The following is a 26137-nucleotide window of genomic DNA, read 5'->3' as shown; positions in this document are numbered from 1 at the left end:
TTTTTGTGTTATTGATTTCGTTTTTATTATAAAATATATTAATACGTAACATTTACATCAGATGAATACGTATAATATTATGTACATAATTGTCGTTTACAAGGAAACGGTCGTGGAGATGACAGTACGAAGGACCATAATAACATGTTTTCTGCATCGTAAATTACATGTCACGCACCATATGCCTGACTTTTGCAATTACGAGAACAAAAATTTTCAGATGACATTGTTAATTGAGTGTCGGATTACATATCAAACATCTTTTATTTACCTTCATGTTGAATGCACGTGCATATTTCTATTTACATGAGTTCTAATTAGACGCACGCCCCCGTCACCATTCTTTACATCTGGCACGTATAGATTACGAATTTCAAATATTCTATATACATTTACTACTGCGAATGTAGTTGATGTGGGCACCAATATCGATTATTACTTTTGTTCTAGAATATTTAACTCTGCGCAACACACATGTGACGTTGCGATACATTATTAGAAGAATTGCATGACAAGTTTCATTGATAAAACCAAAATTAAAAAGAAAAGATTATAAAGTTAACATTGCAGTTGGGTCAAAAACTTCTAGAACATTAGATGTTTATGGATTTCGAATTTGGAAAAACTTTGCTAAAAAGTTTTCGGATACTGTTACTGTAATGCTATTAGAAAATTATATTAATAAATACGCATTTTTAAAAACAAATGTGTATATCAATATGTATACGAAAGTCCTTTTTGAGGCACATCCGTTTAATATACCACTATTAGAGAAATATTGTTATTGCATTTCGGCAGTATATTTATACACATTGAGAGAACAATTGTCATAGTCATTGATGGTGGAACATATCAATTGTAGCAATATGACAAGATTTTGCAACATGAAGCACGTTATAAAACTCAATGAATATTTAGACAGGAAATTAAGTTTTCTGCAAATAAAAAGTTTTTATAAAGTTTACATTGTTCGACTATGCAGTACTTAATCTTTTTGATAAGATTCTAAATCAAGCATGTATCGATATTAATATTGAAGAATATTATTTTATAGATTTCGCTTCTTGGTGAATATCGTAAAACAGCTTGATAATGCTATGGTGCTTGTCTACTCGCATACGTTTTTGTACAGAATGGTGGATGTAACAGGTGGATGTAAATGGTCTCTTCAAGAATCCGTATTTACACGTGAGTTTTTACGATATACGTAAAATTATGATTGAATTAACATGGTCCTTAATTTTTCAACATGAAGTTACAGTAGGCGACAATACGTTAAAATGATTAATATTCAGTAACTAATTTGGTTTGATGATTAACACATTCACCGCCGAACGTAATTTAGCTAACTTTTCGTTCACACTAATTGGATTATTAAGATTTATTGTAATACATCCTTTTATAATTTCCATAATTTTAATAAATAAAAATATCAAATTGTTTATAAATGCACTTTGTCTGTTAAGCTTATTTAATATTATGAAAGTATATATTATCTTGCAAATGCAACTAATTACGTGTTATAATATCATTCATGTGTTTTAATATATTCATTGTGTATCAGTCACCAGGAAGCTCAATGCCATCAATGATCGTCACGACGATGAATATGTTAAAGATGGAAAATGTACATAGTAACAGTTAGGAAGTACGATAAACATACACTGTCGTAATTTGCGTCGTCTTGATTTCAAATAAGAACCGCTCGGATATTATTGACCATGTATCATACAACAAGTATAACAAAAAAGGAAAAACAGCTCTTTTCAAAGATATTTTCTTCTTTTCAAATATTCGCTCTTTATTTAATTTATTTTCTTGCATTTCGTATACTTTCAGATGTGTCACAGATTGTATGAAAAAGATAAAAAAACTCAGGAAGCTTATAGCTGCAATATATTATATTATACCATAGCAAGGTCATATTGATAAATTCATCATATAAATTCAACACTGAGATTTCGCTCCATAGTATAAGTATTCGAAATTTGTTCACATATTTTTACGTGTTATTTATCATGTTTATCGTGTTTTTATATATTTCGCATCAGTGAAAAAGACTTTTATTTGGATGCCAGTTAAAACGAACAATTACTATATATTCAAAACTAGATATGCCCTATCAGTTTTCAGAAATTGTTTCATTTTTTAAATTTAAAAATACATATAAAAAGATACATGTTTTTTAAAGTTTTATATTTAACAACACATTTGAAAAGAAATCAAATCGATTTCGGATGATGTCAATATCTTCTTTATCACTATTATTCATAGAATAATATAATAAAGTCAAAATTTGTAATAATCTCTCTATTTTATTCATATCTTTCATCTTCATAAATGATTTCCACAACTTCACAAAAATTTCAATATGTTATATCTTTTAAACTAATAAAGATAAATAAATAAACTTTTATATTTCGGTATAATATGCATATAACAAAGTCAAATCTAGTGCTGGATTTATATGAATAATAATCTTTCCTATAAAATATTAACAGAAAATTATTTTTTTAGATCTTGTAAGCGCACGGTGAATAATCATCGATCGATTAATAAATTCTTTATTACCAACAATGATAATCGTCTTATGAGCCATCGACAATTCAATAGGATTAATTACAATCTCGCGTGGATCGGTTAGATGCTCAGGAAACAGCGTCGACTAATATCCCTCATTATTGGATCGCGCATCCAAAGTGTCAAATTAGCGGGAAAGCTTTACGCTGTTCGATCACAGGCAGAAGCTAATCAAAGAGCGTGTCGCTCTTCACGAAGACGAATTAGTACGGCTCCGTCAATATTCTTGCATCCACAGCTCAGGTTGTGATTGTCCTGCGGATCAATGACTAATAAACGAATGCATTTAATTTCAGAAATAATATTCAGAGTACTTAATATCTTCATATATATGAATCCTTTTTTAAAATCCTTTTAGAAACAAATTTTCGAAAGAAACAGAATTATACCATTACTATCATTTAACATCTGTCTGCAACATTGTCTTGTTTTGACTTGTTAGACATTTGTTAGACATTTGTTAGAAAGTTATTTTCTTTTAGCTAGTATTTAATTTGACTCTCTCTAATCATATGGCGATTAAATCTTTATTTCAAGTTATGACGTGGAAAGGTTTTCCCAAAAGAAAGAACATAACGAGAAAAAATCGATAGATATCGATAGCCATTTCGATCGTCATTTCGATTATTATACCAATCATTGTAAACGATTTCGCGACCACGATACTTATACAAAAACTTCAAGAACACTGAGAGAATCGTTTAAGTTGTCAAAATTTCACTTCTGCGACAGAAATTGACATTTTCTCCTGCATGACTATGCGAATGTAATCATGTTATTTCACGTTATGTGTCGCGACAGAGCGACAGTAATAACACTCTAGATCCGGTTATCTTTCGTATTTTTGGTGCAGTAAAAATACGGTTAAATTTTAAACGGGCAAAATTTTTACAGAGATTCAAATAAAATGAAATATATCAACAAAACATATTATCCGTTACTAAAATAGGTAGAAAAGAAGAAATTATAAAATGGAAACAGTTTCACAGAAGAAGGAAGAAGTCGGAATCGATTCTCATCGACTTCAGACATGATGTTGAAACAGCAAAAAAATAAGAAACATATATTTATTTTCATATGCGTTTAAAATGTGCAAGAAAGCACAAAGTTAAAATTAAAAAGAGGAGACGAGAGGGAGTAAAAAAACGACCTAAGAATTCATTCGCAATCGTTATTGTTGTTCCAAGTAGGCTAACCGGTTACGGGATAGTACATTTATGGAGACGGAGAAATGGTCGCAACTTGCTCTGTCCAGTCGTAGGATAAGTGCTCGTGAGCGGAGCGAAGGAAAACACAAGAATCACGTGGAGAAAGGGGAACAACGGTTGGCTTGTCGAGACATTCCTCGTGTGCTTCTGGATCGTTTGCTCACGGACCCATCGTATCTCTCTCGCCGGCGAACCGATAGCTCAATTAGTCACGGGAACGAACTCGCTTTTCCGGCTATCTCTTTTCCCCACCTTCGGCGCATAGAACGGTGAGGCCGGATCGGTGGTCGCGAGAGAAATGGTCGGGCGAGTTCTTACGTTAGGAAGGAAGGCGGAAGTCGATAAGAGGCAAAGTGGAATCGGGGAAGCGGCGTGCGGAAGCGGCGCGTAGCGAAAAATGGAGGAGAGAGGAATTTGCGGGACACAGGCAAGAGAGGCGGCGGGCGGGAGAGAAAGAGCGGGACGAATGAGGAACGGGATGCTGGAAAATGCGCACGCGAACGGGAGAGGCTTTACCGCGAAAGTTTCTCGGGGGAATGGAACATCCGCTGTATGAACGAGCAAACCGACCCATCGATCGATAGATCCGGAACTGGTAGCTCGTTTCCTTGCCATTTTCCCTCTATCTTTCTTTTTTCTCTGTTAAATTCCGCTCGAGAGACTGCAGGACGATGGTGCCTAAAGTTACAGAGCTCGAGGAAAACACGGTAAATCTAGTACGAATAGTGAGTTAACTAGTGAGAGCGAATCACAAGTTAGCGAGTGAATTGAGTTAAAGGCCCGAGATGCGCAAGTTATCGGATCTTGTTGGAAAATCTTTATTCCAAGAGCACATTTCCAACTTGCCCGGCGCATTTATCGGACTTTGTGGATCCGGCATTTTCATGTAGCACGTTGATGAGCACGAGATCCAAATTGAAGCCCGCGAAGCGGATAACGCAAAAAGCTTTCAGTAGTTTTATGACACCTTCGCCGGTCGCATTCTAGGTTGCGCTTGTGAAAGCCACGTCGACGCACGTGGCGTGACTTCGTTTCGCGTCAATAACGGATAACCGAGGTATTTTTGGAATTTCCAGCGATTTCCACGCTCCGAATATTTCGGACGCATGAACCCACGAAGAAAGAGAGAATTAAAGAGGGAGAAAAAGGGTGTACGCATGTGCGTGTGTGTGTGTGTGTGAGGGAGCGAGCGAGGGAACGTGCGAACTGGAACAGTAATCATATCACTGTGGATTCTTTTATTTACGGTGAAGCGATTTTTATCAGTCGCGCAACGAGAGAAACCAGACAGCCAGTCCGTTATTTCGTGTTCAAAAATGCGCACATGTGTAGGCATGTATGTCAAAAAAAAACGACCCGATTAATCCAACGCAAGAAGTAAGCGGTGCGTGGAGGACCAGCGCGAGCGATGCATGCTTCGATGTGTTTGTTCAGCTTGGATTTTTATCCGCCCAATACCGATGCCTTCACCGAATAACGCGCGCTATCGTTTGCGTTGTGCGCCATTCCGTCAGCACGTGAAGCTCAACCGCGCCCGCAATTGTGAATTTCGCCGGAGCCACACATATACCTTGGCTACATACGCACGTGCGCGTTCTGAATATTACGTTTTTTCATATGCGCACAGGCACGACCGCGGGCTATTTTTTAGCTGAGATAGTACAGGATGGTTCAATATTCGCGGATCTGTATCATGTGCAGCGAGACTAAATGGCAGTCGGTTTTTTCTTAGCAAACGCCAGCGGTATTGGCCGCCTTCGAATCTTCAGCGAGAAAAAACAAACGGCTCTCTGAAGAGTGAATTTCTAAAGAGTATTACAAATGCGTTCGTAATTAGATAGAAGTTAATGAAAACTTCAACTATTAAGCGAGAAAACGTTTCTTTTTACTTGGCTTGACTAAGTCTTTTGATTCTTCTGCTTGAAAAAGAGAACAAAGTAGAAGGCCTGTGGCTGCTTTAGATAGGAGCCGCGATACAAATAAACTACTACCCGCAGCTTGCCCAGAACTCCAGCCTTCCCTGATCCTTTTATCTTTTAATTACGCGGATTTGGCTACCTGCTAAATTTCTCACTCGCTTCTAGCTTAAATCCAATTTTCTCAATCTTCATACCATTCAATATATGAGCAGAAATTAATGTTTCATAGAATATTCATCTTCGATATGAATTTCCCATATGTTATAAAATTTTCGGTTATCTCGCAAAATTGTTATTTCATAACAACATAACAGGCAGAAGGTATACTAAAAAAGTAACACAAATATTAAATATGAGCACAATCTTAGATCTCTACAATAACAACCATTCCAGATAAATTTAAAAAGAAACGATAAACCGATACTCATCATCGAACCGATAAATTACTTCCTGAAAAGGAACAACACGTCGAGAAGAAGTTCCGAGACGAGGGTAAAAGAGGAACGTGCAAATCTCTCCAGGGAATCGGAACGCTCTGTAGCGATCGATATATCCGAAAAGGCTTCGCGTCGCGGGAAACACAGTGATTCCTCGGAAGGAGTCTGCAGCAGTCTGGTCCACCTGGACCGTCGCGATCGTTACAGCGCATCTGAATGCAGACTCCCGATATAGGAGCGAATCGCCGCACCGCTCCGTCAGGATCCTTTCGCACCATCATGTATACGCCCGAGTCAGTGGACGGGCTTCTCCGTACGAATTGAAAGTGCTGAAAGTCCCGCTGAGGCGAATTGCCAATTGCTTCGACGCTTCCAACTGGAGGGCTTACTACGGTACCGAATTGGAAATACAGCGCTCTCGTACCGCAGGTGTGAGATAAGACTGCAGGACTCTCACTCTCTTTCTAGCGCGTATATATATATACACATACATACATACATGTGCAGGTCGCGTGCTATGTACAGAGACGCAGAGTTCGTCTCGAGGGGGTAGATATGCGTTAACCGACGAAAGCTTAATCAATCTTTCGAGATTGTCGTGCAACTATTCCTGCGAATCCACGTGAATCTGATTCACATTGATTCGTAAATTCTGTTAGGAATAGTTCAGTAATTGAACACGGAGGTGATATAATAATCTCTATCGAGCTCGTAAATTAATTTTCGCAGAGAGACATTAATCGGAAAGTTGTTTAAACGAAAAGCATTTATTTGGAGGTACCTCCGAAAAAGTTACAAATGTGCGTTTTTATACAAGGAAAAATTTTACAGAGAAATAATATTCTTTATGAGGGCAAACAATTCAAATCTATCCGAATTTCTATCGTTTGGTAAGTTTCTCTGGCACTTGATTTAGCGCTGAAAGCAACGGAATCTAGTCTAGAAATCTTCGATTTCTGAACTCGAGATCGAAATTCAGTTGTATGAAATTTTTCTGAAACTAAACTCGTATATCTACCCCTTTTATCGTCTAAATTTGAATGATCAATCATTCAGTTTATCGATGCTACGATGCGCGCGGTGTAACGGGTTTACAAAATATGTACGTCTCGCCGACCGTAGCGTGAGATCTGTCAATGTCGACGGGCACGTCGCTAGTCACGCAGGAAGTGCGTTTGCGTTAAACCATGCGTTAAACCGATGTGAAATCGTGCAGGAATTTGCACATTCGCGTCCGAATTGAAAAATATATGTAATACGCGCGGTAAACGCGCGCGGCGTCGCACCGGCATGCCGCAACGAGTACGCACGAGTGCATACCGTTGCGCGCACACGGGATTCCGCACAAATGCACGAGGTGTTTATATGCGTGATGACATATGTATATCCCGTTTCGCACCCGGTGGGCTATGCGGATGGACGAGAGACGGCGGATCGCATACTCACGCACGGCGCATGGCACGCAACAGGCAACACGATCAACAGACCGTCACGATGGAGAGCGTCGTGGTCGTCTTCGGCGAGGCATAGGCGTGAATCGACTGAGAATATCTTGATTGTCAAATGCGCAAGGGATCCGTGTGCGAGTTCGTCGGCTTGTGCCGCGCCGCGCAGAAGCTCAGGCCAAAGCACAGCATCAGCAATGCCACTGAGCCGACCAGCAAGTGACTCGACCAGGACACCGAGCACTTCCCTGAAACAGATAGCATCCGTCTGTCATCGACTCGATGAACCCCTTTGCGAATCTCTACTCCCTCGAGGATCCCCCAGGGGATAACTCGGTAGTCTAATCATCGTGCCGAGGCTGAATATGATCAGCACTACAATGGTTCAATCGATGCAGGTCAATAAATTGAGATGGACAAGTTTATTATCAGGAAGAGGTAATAGTTCTGGAATTGTACTGCGACAGATTGCAGAAAGAGGATTACTAGCAAATAATGCAACGGCTAGGAAAGCAAACATTTTGTTATAATTTTGCTTTTAATTAATCTTTTTACTTTATAATCATTTTTATTTTATTGTTATTAAAAATAACGTATACGATAAATATATATGAGATAATTGTAATTGAATTTTATTCAATAATCGAATAATAATGCATAATATATAACCAAAATCATCGACCCAAGTGGAACATATCTATGTCTTCAATTGATAGTTAAAATAATATATATGTTAATTGGAAAAGTATGCTGCACTCATTGGTTCAGTCGGAATGATTGCAGCTTTGAATAATTTGAACTATGTGGCAATTTGAGGTATATACTTTATACATGTACTCGTATCTCTGACAGAATTCATAAATAAGTTCAATTTAATCCGCAGGAGATGTCGTTTAACCAACGGAACGCACTATCGAAATATATTCCATCCGCTTGTCATCGCTTTGATGCCAGTTTGATCCAACCGATTTATTCCTGTAATATTCACTTAGGAACCGAATAACATGGATTATGTGCTTCAGTTGGATATTTGAAAACCTTTGAAGTAGGGCTGTAAATACGATCCGGATTTTCGAATATCCGGATATCCGAATAATTCGTTTATCAAAATATCCGACTACTGAAGTTCGAATCCTTGAATTATCCGGATCTTAGTTTTCGAATATTCGAATCTATCCGAATCTGCAAATAAATCCGGATCCGAACTACCTACAATATGTAATATGCAATTACATATTTCTTTTTAAAGCAACTAAATATATATTATTTTTGCACTAATAGATTAATTTCATTATTCGAAGCACAAAAGTATTAAGGTACAATTGTGAAAAACTAAATAGTTTATCAGATATTTTATATTTTATGTCGAAATATGCCAGAATAAAGTGTAAAATATCTCGTAAACTATTTTCGAAAGTATTAATGTGGAACTTTCGAAAATAGTTTACGAGATATTTTACACTTTATTCTGGCATATTTCGACATAAAATATAAAATATCTGATAAACTATTTAGTTTTTCACAATTGTACCTTAATACTTTTGTGCTTCGAATAATGAAATTAATCTATTAGTGCAAAAATAATATATATTTAGTTACTTTAAAAAGAAATATGTAATTGCATATTACATATTGTAGGTAGTTCGGATCCGGATTTATTTGCAGATTCGGATAGATTCGAATATTCGAAAACTAAGATCCGGATAATTCAAGGATTCGAACTTCAGTAGTCGGATATTTTGATAAACGAATTATTCGGATATCCGGATATTCGAAAATCCGGATCGTATTTACAGCCCTACTTCAAAGGTTTTCAAATATCCAACTGAAGCACATAATCCATGTTATTCGGTTCCTAAGTGAATATTACAGGAATAAATCGGTTGGATCAAACTGGCATCAATGCAATTTTGAAAAAAAGTTTTAGATAAAAATTGTAGCGCTTGAAGGGGGCTAAAATTAATTTTTGGAAAAATTGAATTTTTAAGGTCATATGGTCATAACTTCATATCATCATCGCCATTTTTTTAACGGAGTAACTAACGTTATAAACAATATATGATTCCTTTAATTATTCTGCACATAAAAGTATTAATGTGGAACTTTTATGTGCAGAATAATTAAAGGAATCATATATTGTTTATAACGTTAGTTACTCCGTTAAAAAAATGGCGATGATGATATGAAGTTATGACCATATGACCTTAAAAATTCAATTTTTCCAAAAATTAATTTTAGCCCCCTTCAAGCGCTACAATTTTTATCTAAAACTTTTTTTCAAAATTGCATTGTTTACGAGATAATCGACTGTATCCAGATTTTTTGTCCACTATGTATAGAGCTATGGGCGCTGGCACGCTGAAAACGTCATTATATCATTGTTGCTTATTACATGTCGAAGAAAGATAGAACGCTTTTAACGATTATTTTTCTGTTTAATTTATTGTAGATAGTCTGGATCCGGATTTATTTGCAGATTCGGATAGGTTCGAATATTCGGATACTAAGGTCCGGATTCGAATCCGAATTATCTGGATAGTTCAAGGATCCGAACTTCAGTAGTCGGATAAAAAATATCTCGGATAATCCGGATAATTTATTATCCGGATATTTTCAGCTGTACTTTGGAGTTTTGTAAAAAGAAACATGTATGATCATATCTGCGCATAGAAAATATTTAAAAATTTTAATGTTTTAATAATAAACCTTTTCTGGTCAATGTAAAATATAACTTTGGATTGTTTCTGCGTAATCCAGAAGAGTGTCAATCGATAACGATAAATTTGTATTATAAAGGTTTTAAATTATTTTAAAAATTGTTTTTGAACATAGTCGTTATAGACAAACATTTTCTTCGGTTTGTATTACGCGACAAATCTATCGGACGTGACTTTTCTGTCAGAAATACAACTCAAGCATTCGCAGTCATTGCAGTAAATCAATACCGATCACTGGCATATTGAAAATATGTAAATCGTCGATGTCGAATCAGATCGTTACGAGCGTTGGAAAATTACAGGGAAATCGGGAACTACGTCCGAGATCAGCAAGATGTGGATTGCGCACCCCACGAAGTTACAAGAGCCATAAGTCTTGACTGGTTTACGTAAAGTCTCGGAATGGCTGTAGGTCGTTGAGTGCTCGGTAAAACGCTCCGGGAACTCGCCTGCGAAAATGCGGAAACTTCCATCGTCGATCCGAGTTCGTCGTCGTCGTCGTCGTCGTCGTCGTCGTCGTCGTCGTCGTTGTCGTCTGTAAGAGTAATCACGTACAGACACACGTTCGCGAATTTCTCCGCGTCACATCGAAACGGCAATTTCTCTTGAAGACGTCGTTAAACTAGGAAACGAGCAACTAAGGTGCAACTCCCGGTGCGCGTGAGTCCGTTGAGCATTAATTAGTTATCGAATTAGATCGATAACTCGCGCCAGCATTCCGCCAGAATTAAGTTCCGACACCATTCGTCTTGTACTTTGCGGCACTTTCCTTCACCTGCATTGCGTTACTGCATACGCATGTACGAGCACTGAAAATTCCCGAGAGATGTCGAAAACGAGAAATACTCACCGAGATTGTAAACGTTGGCCCCTTTCCCACAGGACTCCCGTACCTCCCGATTATCCCAGCCTATCGGGTACATTATTAGACCGCCGCATATCATCGCTGCTGTAACAAACAAGTGAAAATAGTGTGTCATTTATACTTAAACTTCATAGACAAATTGAAGCTATTGACGAAAAGTCATTTACACATTTTTACGTTCAATTCTTTATTCATTAATTTATTCTATCAACAGTGATAATAGTTTTGAAGTAATATAATACGTAATTTCCTTAAGAACTACTGTACAAACGTGAGGAATGAAAAATGTTTTAGATTGCAGAATCGTTCACTGAAAAAACGAGTGATTTGAAGAAGCTAGTCACGGATTTTGTGACTTTAACATTGTGCCAAATGCGTTTTTCTCCTGAGAAATCAGTATCAGCGAGAACCCCAACTTTTTCTCGCATCGATCATGTCGCACGAAGCCCCGCGGGCGACTCTGTCATTTTTCGAAAGCGACTCTCGAACGCGGAAAGAAGCAAATCGAGAACAACGAACTAACTTGAAGCGCGTAAATGGAATACGTCAATGCTGGAAGAAGGATGACGTCGCTATGATATCTATTTTATTCGGGGACAGTTCATTATTTTCGCCGTGGAATCTGAGTTTCTCATCGATCCTCGCTACATTTGTTTCACAATTTGACGAACGGATGACTCATGACTTTTATACAGTTGCATAACTTTTCCACAGTGGATAAAGAGAGCTTGTATTACGTTTTATTTATTTCAACGACACGTAGAGAGTATCGTTCTCTTTCACAAGTAATATTAATGATAACTATGCACATGAGCATTATCGCAACCATGACATTTAGTCAGGAATTTAGCAGAAATGCGCTTATGACACTCACCAGCGAGCAACTGCAAGGAACCAAGAATCCTCGTGTGTTTCGGCGTCTTAAGAATGTGTGGCAGGAATGAGGATGCCGCTGCCAGAAGCGTAAGGGCCCCAATCACTGCGATCGCGACGCCGATTCCCATCGTGACGGTACTCGCCTGCCACCAGGCACTCGGTATGTCCCAAAAACTGCAATAGCCATCAATTAAAGTGCAATATTCAATACCTAATTAAAGAAGAGTCTCGCGACTCTCGACAATAGAAAATTTCATTTTGTTCCACAGGAGATATATTTATAAGAGATGAAACAATTTATCTTTTGCAATTAAAATTTATTAATTATTACAATTATTATTAAAACTTTATCTTTTGCAATTAAAATTTATTAATTATTACAACTATCAAACGTCGAATATTCTAACGAAATTTTTATTATAATGGAAACAATTCAAACGATGCAGAATGGTATGCGAGTTGTTTAATGCACAGTTACACATGATCTAATCAATATTAATATGCGCAATTTGTACGATGAAATTAGCGCATCGCTGCTTACAAAATGAAGGAACATGCATTACAATCGAATTACATCATACTAATATTACAAATAACTTTAAACATGAAATCATTGAATATTGAATTTCAATGTATGTAATAAATTAAAATTTTCAGAGCAGATTTAAGTTAACAAAGTTAAACTAAGTTATTGCTTTGCACAATTTTCTCGTATTGTGAGTATAAATGCACATATTAGAAACTTGATAATATTATTTTATTTGCATTTTCATCATAACGCAAATTTTTAAACGCTAACTTTTGCTGCTTTTAAAATGCGAAGGTTTACTAAAAACAATCTAGAAAATGTAATGTTGAATATCCCAAGTAAAGAATCAACTCTCGCGACATTGTGGATTGCCCAAAAATGAAAGAATGATACGAAATGATATGGATGGATGATACGGATACGAATCGTAGGTACGCAGAATATTTTCCGTTCTATGCAAATGTTTTTCGACAGAGATACCACTGAGTAAAATTATCGTATTATCCGTTTTTAGCTTTCCAAAGTTTGCAGCCGTTAAACGTAACCAAATGCAATATATGTTTTCGTCGCGTGCATTCTGACGTAAAATAACGTATTTTTCGCTTTTTTGTTTCGAAAAAATGCAATATATATATCGTAACGAATGCTGCAAAGTTAAACGTTCCTCGTTCATCATGTATTTCGAAAACTGCCCCTTCAACGACTATCACCTGTTAGTTGTTGAGTAATGTCAGTTAGTTGGGATAGCTCTTCGTGTTCCGTGTTTAGGTAGAGTTTAAACGATTCCGCTATTTAATGGATTATTTGAAAGTTCCTTTGTAAAGTTTACAACGAAACGATCGATGTCGATCAAGTTTCGTGTTGGTCTATCTCCACGCCGAGAGACAACGTTTGCGGGCCTATCATGGACACAAATGGAACTATCGAATCGTCCTGGTTTGCAGAGAGCGGTTCTGCTATTAGCACTTATTGTGCCTGCGCCGCTTAAAGGGGAGGAATGGGGGTGTCACAGTAACGCATTTCGCGTACGATTGTACTATCGATTGTTTGGTCAATCGGGAAATCGCTTTTTGTACCTGACAGTTTTGAAAATCAGGTACTGAAACAAATATCATTTCGGTTTGTCCAGTTTGCACGGCTGCTAGAACACAAAAATCACTTCTACTATATTATTCTTTTATATTACGGTTATAATAACGTGTATGTATATGTTTATGTACGTGGCAGAAATAAAAAAACATTAAATTTCGCAAAGAATCCAATATTCAAATTAAGGAAATAAAGATTATCGAAAACTTCGCTCAACACTATATCGAAAAATCGAGCGAATTTACTGTTAGGCAGTTCTTTAGCTAATGTTGAAGTACTGATCGACCTACTACGCATACTGCAATTTATATGTATATTACGCGTACGAAATTGCGAAAATTAAATTACAGAGACACATGCGCGAAAAACATACATTTTTATCGTTTTTTTGTAACGAAGAGCCCGTGAAATCTCACGCAAGAGAGTGTGCCCGGAAATTTAATCTGCGAATGACTCATTGTCAGCATTCGTGTTCGCCATGTGATATTCTCAATGGGAGAAGTACGCTTTATAGAGAAACTTTTCAAAGGTACAAGAGCGTAAAATATATTATAGCAATATTTATAATCTCAATTTATCTATATAAAAATATAAAAAATATATATATATATATAAATTTATGATAGTAACTATATTTTATATTATAAATAAAGCAATTATAAGATTTATGCGTTAGAGTTTTGACATTTTTATCCGTAACGCATTCTTCTTTTAGCCGCTTGAATGCAACACGATCATGTTGTTGAAAAGTGAAAAAAATATTGAAAAATGCCACCGCATTGGTAGTACGCAACGCATTAGTGTTACAACTTGAAGAAAACTACTAAATCGGAACTTTTCGTTTCGTAATGTTTATTACAAGAAAACATAAAGAAGCAGAATAACTTGATACATTTCAATATAAAACACAAGCGTAGAAGCGCGATTGTGTCGTTCTACACTCTAGACTTTTTGACACATATTCCGCAAACACTAGTGGCATTCAAATGGTTAATTTATTGATTTCAGTATAGAATCGTTAATAAATGCTTCGTGGGAGGGGAGGGATATGTCAACTAGTGTATGGTACGCGTGTTAACTTTACTTTCTATCCGCTTTCCATTATTATACGTGATGTTATGAACTAAGGTGATAGAACGAATTCTATACAATTCTCTGCTTTTAATATATCTCTAAACCGACTATTACCATTGTCTATTATACCTCATGTACAGCAATGAAATTTCCAATCTTTGTGCTGACTTTGCGAAAGACACTTAACAGGCATAATTCAATTATATCATATTTACTCGAGCACTCATTAAGGGGATGCTGGAGTGACTAGGGGATTTTTTCGCGATGGTGCTGCCATTTGCACAAAAAAATGCTTTTTATAAAAATTTCGCAATTTGTACGCACAAAATTGCGGTTGTTTACAATCGGGATAAAATAAAGGAATATAATGAAGCTTTTCAAAGTGACTTTAGAAGTGTAATAAAAAAGAATAGTATAAATGAAAATCTTGTACATACTTATACATACATGCAAGAATATTCCTTTATTTTATCCCGATTGTAAACAACCGCAATTTTGTGCGTACAAATTGCGAAAGTTTTATAAAAAGCATTTCAACTGTAATTTTTGTATATGTGTGTGTGCAATTGGCAATACTTTTCACTAGTCACTCCAGGATCACCTTAAACTTGAAATAAATTATTCTCGCAACCACGTGCAGAGTGTTGCAAATTACGTGCAACATCATCAACGTGTACGAGCACGGACTGTTGAACGAATTGATAAATTTGTGAAATAACGAAAAAGATGGAAGTTGCACATTACAATTATTTATATACCATGTACATACAGTCTTGTGAGTAAAATTTTCGGCTACGACTATCGCAAATTCTCTCCAGTACATGCTGTAGACGATAATGGACGATAATTACAGATGCGAAATAATTTCCCAATATCCAATTTCTATTTTTTTACGCTTTCACTGATTCCGCACGGCGAATACAGGGATTTGACGCGCGTCATTTCACTGCAATACTGGATAACGTGATATTCACAAAAAGTATGCACATCATTGTAAATGCCTCATAATACTTTGCGTCCAATATGCATCCGATCCGATTAATCTCACGGTCGCACACACTGTTATTTACGTGTAACTGTTACTCCCATTATCATTAATATTAATGCTGTAACATAAACGGACATATACTTAATTAGCTGCATTGATATCGATACTATCGCAATTACTAGTAATATTATCAATATTTATTTCAATCCGTGTTCAATGTAAACTATTTAATGTAATCGGCACCTATTTAAATATATAATACAGTTTAGAATTATTGTATTATAGTTTGTTATACCTATTCCCCTCACAGATAAATACAATTAACATAAATTCCGAAAACATGTACAAATGATTATACGATTAATATTAAATTTCATAATTTATACGTAAAAGAATATTCAGAATATTCAGAATTCGTTGAAATGTTATACAATTAATGTAAGTTATTAAAATAATTGTAAAAGACAAATAAATTAAAAATGCGTGCATTAATATGCATGGAGATATGTTCCTTTTATTTAAATAAAACAATTGCGCAGTCATTCTAGTTAAACACATGATATTCCATATAATCTCCCGTTTCGCGCAAAAAGAGGATCATTTATCTGTTCTCTTGCTTTTTATAATTCCCTTTGTTAATGACTGTGCTTTAGTTTCAATGCCGCCGGCCACCGCGATTTTTACAATCGTGAGCGCGGCAGAACTGTCGTAGCTCATGAAGAAAGTTTTTATAGCATCGGCGACGTCTCGTTTTCTCGCGCGAGTGCGATTCCTGCACAAGTATTCTGTAGAATTATTCCGGCCGCGCACGACACGAATTATATGAGCCACCGCTCGGTTGAAATTATTCGGATTCGCGTCTCGCGAACTCAAATTAACCCGACTATCGCTGAATTTTAAATATCATTCACGCCTGGATCGAATGTATGTGAAATCTCCTTAATCAGATAATTTTTCTTTTTACTGAAACGCCACGTAATTTATAATAAATGCTCGTTTTTTAAGCTCCTAATTGTTTAATAACTTTTCATATTTTTTCCATGGCAGTTATCAAATTCTTTGCTTTCCTGATTATCAGAATTATGCTATCTCTTAGAATTAGAATGTATTGAGTTAAGAAATTATTAAAAATCTTTTGTTTAACATATGATGAGAAAATAGTTGAAAATATTATACTCAATCTGCGATAATTTGCTAGAATAACAAAGCACATTCATGAACGTTTGTTCTTTAAAATATCGCGCAGTGCAAGAAGCATCTGGAGCACGCATCGCTCCTGCCTTCTCCACGAAAAGCGTAAGCGCTCGCACAGAATACACTCGCATTCACCTCTTTGATACGGGAATACATTAATACGAGAATACGAAAACGTACCTGGAGTATCTCGCGCACTCGTAAACTATCTCGGGCGTGGTGTTAGGAGCCCTGATTCGCGGGTAGTTGCAACGCCGAAAGGAACTGAAATACGCGTCTGCTTTCCCCAGTAGTCGTCCCTGAAACATACAAGGCCACGGAAATGCGACGGTTACGCTATTGCGTTTAAGCGCACCAACTTCTATAATAAGTCTAGAGTCAAAGAGGCTCACTAACCATAAACTTAATTACAATTTAGACCAAACTTACAATTACGTTATAATAAAAACTTGGCGAGAATAAAGTAGAGCTCGCAAATGTTATTATAATAATTTAACAACTTCATCTTCCTTTTTTTAACGTAATCTTCCTGAGTTTAGGATAAAATTTGATTGAACAAAAATATATTGCGAAATGTATAATGATATAATGTACACGTTTTACAGTATAAATAAAAAATGGATGGACATCAATATTATCTAAATAATGTCAATATTATCTAAATTTGCTCTTTGACATGAAAACTTACTAGCTACTACTTCGAATATGCAGCAACGTTTGGAATACGACATGCATACTATTCATTTATATGCGAGGCAATGGCTAGAGCGAGGAAAATTTTTTTCTCTTCTTAGCAGATTTTACATAGTACCAAAGAAATGGAAAATACCTCACCGTCTGGTCTGAATGCTTTTGATTGCTTCTCTTAATACGAAAGAAAAAAAATATAACGTAGCTGTCTAACGGAATCGTAATAAGCTTTCTCTTTCTTTCTCTCGCCTTTTACCAATTGCTATTTCCATTGAATTAATTTCTTTTCACATTTGTCCTTACTAAGAAATCGTAGTAGGAGCCCTTGGTTAAGTGCAAAATTGAAGTTAAACACATTACGATTTTACAAATAAAGTCTTCAGATATCGTAAGTACAGGATATCCAGTAGCTGATAAAATACTAATAGAAGAAAATAATTCTACGTGTGAAAATATAAGTTGAAAATGTAATACAATTCTTTCATACGAAGTTTTATTTTTCAAAAACAGAATTTTGAATATTCGTCAGATGCGCACTTAACTGTATCCAATCAACGGACCAAGTTGACGCTATTATGCCATACGCGTTTGTTTTACAAATATTGCTAATAGGAAGACTTTTTTGTAGCAATCTTATTAGTATTATCTACTAACTAGTTTCTTTAAATTAACGAAATATCAGTGTTGAATCAGTCGCAGTGAAACAACAGCTTGGTCGCCATGCTCTTCGAAACTTAATGCCATTTGATTTTTATTCATGATCATATTAAATGTATCGTGATGGATGATATTATGTATGTATGATGATATTACTCTTGAGATGATGACTCAAAATCATGCTTGTAACAAGTGCGAATGTTTAGTAAATTAAAAGTCTTAAAAACGACAGTAAAGAAAATGTCAAACACAAGACTATATAAAAGAAAAGAATATTCATGAATATTTTAACGAAATATGAATGACGTGCACTGTGAGCAGTTTACGCACACAATATAAGAAAAACCACAATTACTAATTCCATCACGTCTATCCTGTATTACTATGCGTGTATCATGTATTACTACACGCATAATGACTAGTTTAAAAGCACCATCCCTTAATAATTAAAGAAGCTCGATACTGTGCTTCCCGAACCCTTTGAAGTACAAACGATTTGAAAAGAGGTACAAACGATGCTTTTTCGAATAGCAGATAGCTCAAAAAATAACGAACGTATCTGTTGGATGTATTTTGGAAAGTCTGCACTTCCGGTTCTCTTGAAGTACAAACGATTTAGAAGAAGGTACAAACGGTTACAAATGATGCTCTTTTGAATGTCGTTGGCCGTTTTCAAATATTTTAAAGTTGGGCGCTGGCGTTTTTTTCATCCACTCTAACTTTATAATCCTTTGAGTACAAACGAAACGAGATGTGGTACAAACGGGTACAAACGAGGTACCTATATAAACGATTTTTTTATTTTTTTAAGGTGGGCGTTAGGTTCACACCGACATTCTCATGAGATTTTATTTGTGGCAAAGAAAAATGTAAGCTATTAAGAGAATACTTAACTTCTGCCATAAATCTAAGAACATTAAAGTAGATTCATATATGGATGATATAATGAATGTTGAAAACAGAAATCGCTAATAAAATGTAAATATTAAGAAGAAATATTATCCGTTAATTAAACTGGATGAAAAATGAAGAATGGAGGTATTTTCTTGTAACACAAGAAGAAAGAGGATGTGGTTATAAAATAAGAAGGAAGGAGAGAGAAGAAGAGAGAGAGATTAATTCTGAACAACAAATTTTCGGAGATAATTCAAATTAATAATAAGCTTTTAAAGAATAGAATTGCAATTAATTTTTCCTATTCGCAAAGTTACGTAGTAAAAAAGTTTGTATGGAGTTGAATGCCGCGAAAGGACACGAACAGATTCAAAGTGGAAAAAGTCGCAAACTCTTAACTGTATAATTGAAAAACGGAACTTTATTTTTCAAGAGCGTTCCGCTCGTGACGCGGAGAATATGAACAATTTGGCCGTGACTGGGACTTCGTTTGCAAACTACATTGAATCTGCAGCAACATCAGGTCCAGGTAAAGGCAAGTAGTCGTGTGAAGCGCACAAAGTTGCCTACCCGACGATATTCGCCTCATCAACTTGCCTCTTTCAAGTTGCTGGTGCCCGGAGCATTCTTGTCTCGTTCAAGAATCTTGTACGCGTAACGAACGTCTCGGTAAGTTTTGAGGATCGAAATTTTGTGTCGCGTCGCAAACGGGACTTTGTTACACTTGTTGACAACGCCTGCTACAGCTAAATTGAGATAATTCAATTATATGAATATATTTCGCTACACAACGCAAATGAGAGATGTATATCATCCTGTATGATAATATCTTGATTGTATGAATTGTATAATTATCAAAATAATATTTAAGAAACCTATACGCATTCTGTTGTTAATTTTTAGCAATGATTTTTATTAGCATCTATTAATTAATTAGTTTTAGCAATTCGTTAATAATTAACGTAAGTTTTAATAATGCATAGTGCAGTTAGTTAGAGCATTAAGCTGTATCTTTTTATATTTTTTGTATCATATCTGTTACATCATAATGCAACATTTGTTTACAAATTCTCTTATTTAATAAATCGCTAAACTTCTGATTAAGTTACAAGCTGTAACAAAAACTTGTATTGAGACACGCGTACTGTAGAGCTAAGGTCTCAGTTTTGTTGTTTCACTCGTCGTTTAGAACGAAGAATCCGATTACTATCGCCGTTCTACGATCTATCTTGTCAGACGACCCGAGCTTGTTCGATTCTCCACGTTTTCTTTGCCGACCTTTTCTTCCTCTTTTATTTCTCTGCTTTCTCTTATTTCCAAGTTGCTCTTTTCCCACTGCTTTTCCCGTGGTTCGCTTCCTTTGTCGCGGACTCCATCTTCGTATCTCATTTCACATCTCGTGCACGAACACATCGATGTGAAAATGAAAACGCAAGTAGCACATATAAGTAACTTTATCTTTGGATAACATTACAATTTTATTTCAAGCGTTAGAGCTTGCAATAAAGCTTTACAATGAAAAAGATCCGTTATTTCGTATTCGAATTTTTTATAGAATTATATATTTATTTATATATTTATTTTTTATAGACTTTTGGAAGCAGACTCTATCAGCGGCACTTCTAGCTAATTTATTGAAATATACTGATACATGTATAATCGGATTACACTTAATTACGCGGCAGGAATCGAAGATTAATGGAGATGGGTATTGGAGAAGAGCTGTTGCGCCGCTCTCATGGCTCGAAACTCGATCTCGGTAAGTCTTGAAATTCGAGTTTGCGAGTTTTAGTCTAATGAATCCCAATGAATAGCTCAAGCATCGTAAATAGACTGACACTTGAACGTTTGAGGATGCATTACGTTCAAAATAATTCAATAAGAACATATACAACAAGATATGCATAAAAATTCCGTTTTCTTGCGCGTGTGAACTATCATGCTATAGTTAACATGGATATACCACATTAATATCTCTCATAAGACACAATATATGTTATCCGAGACTCAAAATAAATTCCTGTACGTTTCGTTGTAAAATCTTCTGCAAGCTCTTACACTGATGTGAGAAAAATTTCCATCGGTTAAATCGATAAAATAGTGTTTCCGATTGTTAATTTTGTTTAAATGATTAACCGATTAAATGATGGATATATCCGGTTACCTTCATCGGATATGTCCGATCATCTTCTTGTCTTAATACAATTTAATTGGATATATCTTTGTTTATTACTATGTATTAGGAGTGTGATTTAGTTTTGAGGGTTTTGCAACAGATGGCTGTAGTGTCAGTTTGTTCCAATAGCTGTTTCCGATAACTGTTGTTTCTTACAGTGTTGACATTATCCATGACATTTAGTAGCATTATAGCAATAGATGCAATAACAGTCGTGTTTATATCATCGTAAAAATGCAACTTCCGAAACAGCATTTTCGACATACGTTGCTTTTGTTTTTTAATCAAAAGAAAACTGCGGCTGAGGGTTATAGAATTCTTGTGGAAACTTATGGTGATTCTGCCCCATCAATTAAGACGTGTGAAGGACAAAGAACGCTCGGGACAACCAGAGAAAGCTTGAAAATGCAGATTTGCAAGCATTATTGGACGAAAATCCAACACAATCCACTTCAGAACTTGCCAAAGCATTAAATGTTGATCGTACAACAGTTACCAAACATTTACATGAAATGGGAAAAATTCAGAAAGAAGGGAAATGGGTTCCACATCAATTAACGGAAAGTGCCATTGCGAACCGGTTGAACATTTGCATTTCGTTGATCGCCAGGCAAAAAAAGAAGAGTCTTTTGTCTCGGATTGTTACTGGGGATGAAAAGTGGATCTATTTTGATAATCCGAAACGCAGAAAATCATGGGTGGATCCAGACGAACCATCAACATCCACTCCGAGACGCAATATTCACGGTTCAAAAGTAATGCTCTGTATTTGGTGGGATAGTGTACTATGAGCTGTTAAATCCGCATGAGACTGTCACGGCTGATCGTTATTGACACCAATTGTACAAGTTGAAGCAAGCATTGAACCAAAAACGACCACCAATTGCGAGTAAACGACGGAAAGTGATTCTTCTTCATGACAACGTTTGACCTGACGTTGCGTTATCAGTGAAACAAACACTATTAGAGCTTGAATGGGAAGTCTTACCGCACCCCGCGTATTCTCCGGACATTGCTCCATGCGATTATTATTTGTTCCGGTGGATGCAACACGCTTTAGAGGATACACACTTTGATAATTTGGAAGAAGTGCGAAAATTCGTCGACGAATGGATCAACTGAAAAGAAGAGTGATTTTATCGTGGTGGAATCCATCTCTTGCCAGAAAGATGGGAAAAAGTGATAGAAAACGAAGGAAAATATTTTGATTAAGGTATTCATTCATTATCATATTTAAATACATGCGTTTTTGAGCAAAAAAACCCTCAAAACTAAATCACACCCCTAATAATTGATTATCCGATTAGATTATTTTTCTCAGTGTAAGACTATTGATATTTTGTTGAGCTTGAACAAATTTTGCTAGTCTTATTACGACGTTAAATCGTTTTACGATGAAGTTATCAGAGTCATCAAAACCGTCGATATTCATCGATGATGAGGAAAATAGCCCTTTCGAAAGGGAAGCAGAACGACTCCCTTCGTATCTCCGTGCAGTCGTCGTGTACATGTATACACGTGTACACGGGGATCAAAGTCCTGAACATGCGCGAACTATGATCATACAAAATCTGAAATGACTCCTTGGCAAAGTTGCACAGACGCGAGAATAACATCGTATAATCGTATGGTTATGATACAAAGAAATGTCGCTACGACGAAGTTTCGCGCGCTCGTCAAGCATAATTCTACAAGTTGCCAGTTGAGTTAACTAAAAGTTATCGTAGTTGTTTGCCAATCGCGTAGAAAGCAACCTTTCGCATCATCATCGCGGACGAATGCGAAAGCAAATTCGATCGTGATTGGTAATAATGCTAGTTTTGATACCTGCTATACCTGATCCTCAACGAATTATTCTCGTATCGATACACTGTTTTATCGCTCCATTAATGTCGCACATTAATACGCATCAAACATCTCTGAGCGCCCCGCGATGTACCGCGGGATAGCGAGAAATCGATTTAACGATGGAGGAAACATTTAATGTCAGTCTTCATCTAAGCGAGCCATCTAAGCGCGGTTTAGTAACGATCAAAACGTTATCATCGGCAATTTGACGAAGGTATAAAAGTTCGTTACAGATTACTCAATTATACTACCATCTACAGGAGTAGTTTCAACGCAAGGAAACTCGGGGAAAGGAAAACCAGGAAGGACAGTTCTGGTGCATCTTATTCAAGATTAAAAAGGTGGTCACCTGTATCCAGTAAGGCAAATAAAAACCGGAACACGCCAGGATCGAGGCTACGGTGGACAGAGTAGCCCACAACGCACACAGCACTGTCATCTCATCGGCTTAAAAGCGTCCCCCTCTCACCCTCACGCACGGCTGTTCATCTTCCATTCGTGCGTAAACGGTACTAGGATGCCGCGACCGCGAATTTCGACGCACCCGCACTCGAGGCGTACGGGAGACGTATGGGAGACCATGCAACGAGGGTCCGCGACAGCGACTCTTCCGGCGAACGTTGAACCTGTCGCACTCTCCCGTTAAATCGCGCTCTCTTTACGTCATGGCTGACAAAAGGCACCCCATCGATCGTGCGAATGACGTTTATTAGGGTATTGATAGTTCCGTCGTGGCTCGTTTGATGCTCGTGGGGCGTTAATTTCGCGATCGATCGACGTCCTAATCGCGGATCAGGGCATGCCTGCGACGCATTCTCCCCGAGTTTAAATTCTCGAGCGCTTCAATCATCCCCGAGTCCTCTGTGTCGCTTCCCGGTGTAGCGTCACCGTTAATTCAGCTTCCGCGAGATCGCAACACTCGTGAAACGTGACTGAGGCGTATCACCCGGACGCTCCTTTGACTAAGCCTCGCGGTTATTTCTAATTCTTACCGCGCGATGAGACTCCGGGGAATCGATATCGGATAATGACGAAGCGAGAGGCTGAGGGGATTTTCGCGTACTTGTGTCCGGGGAAATTAACGACAGAGTTATTCTTCCAAAAGTTTGCACAATTCACTCATTGTATATAAATTTCACGCTCGATCTACTTCACTTTATACCGTCACAGTGCCGACAAGGATAGTTTATTATGAAAAATTTGTTATTCGGTGGAATTTACGTCGTTCGTCGAGGTAATCCTCTGGCAGGTATCCCGAAGATTGCTCTCCTAAGTTACTACATCGTATCGATCATTGATCCTAGCTGATCGATCGAGAGATCAGCGGGAGGTTGTTGAAACATGTCCAACGACGAGTCCGTAACTGCCAACTGCATCCCTCACTTTTTCGTATGTCATTGTTCATTTATCGAGAGATGGTTTCATATCGAGAGTCGTCCCCAAACGTTGCAGCTGCTTCTCGCAAGGATCGTGCTTCGTTCAGTTGCCAAACGCGTCGTCCCCGGTTAATTATAGACTCGACCACCACCGTTGCTCGCTACCCACGCTGCGCTCTCGCTCTCGGCGAGAACTCAATAAAGCATTCACACGTCGTACCATCCAAGACGGTCCGTTTCGGAGACAGGCACTGCACTCCCGACGCGGAAGATCTCACGGTGAAATTGCGAGGTGAAAATACGGAAAATCGCGCGGTCGTCCGGCTTCGGATGGCCAACGGTGCTCCCGGTTGAAATTGAATTTCAACTCGACTTGGACGAACGTGTTCACCGAGTTCGGATGAACAGAGACGAGACGGCCGACGCGACGCGGACGAGAGCAAAAGAAGTGTGCGCGAGTGTTCGACGTCGGCGTCGGCGTCGGCGTCGGCGTCGTCGTCGCCGTCGTCGTCATCAGTCGCGCACGGCGCCGCTTCGTGGCTGCGACTGAACGGTTCCGTTCTCCACTCTCGGCGCATTCCTCCTCTCTTCTCGTCTCCCTCCGCGCCAGATCGCCCCACGTCGCACTGCTCCGCGCCACCCCGTGACCGCACTGTGTGGGAGGACAGAGCGCCGCGACGCAGCATCCCGCACTCGGACATCTGGCGAGCATACACGGGAGATGCACGCGTACGTGTGTGCGTGTCCGTGTGCGCTACGTACACGTGTATGAATCACTGTCAAACAGACCCTTTGTTAATGGAGATCAAATACTCATGGCAAACACGCTCTGGTAATCGTCATTGTCAGGAGTTTCCGGCATGATAAATACAATATGTGGTCAACCAAAAAGCACATGATGTGATCCGAGAGAATTGTCTTTTATCGCCCATTTTTCGTGCAGGTTACCGCGATGACGGAGTTCATCCTTCTCTCGCTGCTACATTGGCATTAATCATGTTTTTTTTAGTACCCAATCGATAGAGTAACGGACGGATCCTAACAGAGTCCCCGGCGTATCAGTTTAGGGATGAAGGACTGGACGCTTCAGTTGTCATACGCTAGGCCAAAATAATTGAGGGCTTATACTCTACACGCGCCCTAGTACCACCGCTCGTTAATAATATCATGACATATCGATTGATGCAACAGACCTTTCAACTATTTTTGTCTGTTACGCGTGAGATAGTAATTGGAAAGTTTAAAGTACGGTGTAAAGCTCTGTTCCTAGCAAAATGGATATTCGTCGAACAAAAAGAACAATTGGAAAGTTTTATTATAAACTAAGATTTTAAAGTGAATATATTGAAATGAGGCAATAAATATAATGATTCTTGTTGACTAAAATACTAAAATGCCGACTAAAATTCTGAAATCATAATACAAAGTAAAACTTTGCAAAAAACAATTTCGTTTTATAATATACTAGTATTATAAAATTTCCCTATAATTTCAATGATAACTTATTTATCAATACAAGTACACATGTCCCAATCACACGTATATTGATTTGAAGCATTGGGCAACATTGCTGCT

General features: G+C 37.5%; 1 protein-coding gene across 3 annotated transcripts; it reads right to left on the bottom strand.

The window, feature by feature from the left end:
- On the bottom strand, positions 1–25795 carry LOC105286176 (LHFPL tetraspan subfamily member 6 protein). 3 transcript variants are annotated; one of them, XM_011350924.3, is made up of 6 exons: positions 23536–25795; positions 17102–17220; positions 12046–12221; positions 11157–11252; positions 7591–7837; positions 1–2835 (listed from the first exon to the last, which is right to left on the bottom strand). In XM_011350924.3, the coding sequence occupies exons 1-5, from the start codon at positions 23623–23625 to the stop codon at positions 7704–7706; spliced, it is 615 nt and encodes a 204-aa protein (XP_011349226.1). In that variant the 5' UTR covers positions 23626–25795; the 3' UTR covers positions 1–2835; positions 7591–7703. The 3 variants fall into 3 exon arrangements, with proteins under 3 accessions (XP_011349226.1, XP_011349225.1, XP_011349227.1); XM_011350923.3 differs by having other exon boundaries at positions 11157–11255; positions 23536–25142; XM_011350925.3 differs by lacking the exon at positions 7591–7837 and having other exon boundaries at positions 11157–11255; positions 23536–25791.
- Positions 25796–26137: the final 342 nt, after the last annotated feature.

Source organism: Ooceraea biroi, chromosome 4 (assembly GCF_003672135.1).
Source record: "Ooceraea biroi isolate clonal line C1 chromosome 4, Obir_v5.4, whole genome shotgun sequence".
In the NCBI taxonomy this organism is placed as follows: domain Eukaryota; kingdom Metazoa; phylum Arthropoda; class Insecta; order Hymenoptera; family Formicidae; genus Ooceraea; species Ooceraea biroi.
This window is presented reverse-complemented; position numbering and strand designations above follow the sequence as displayed.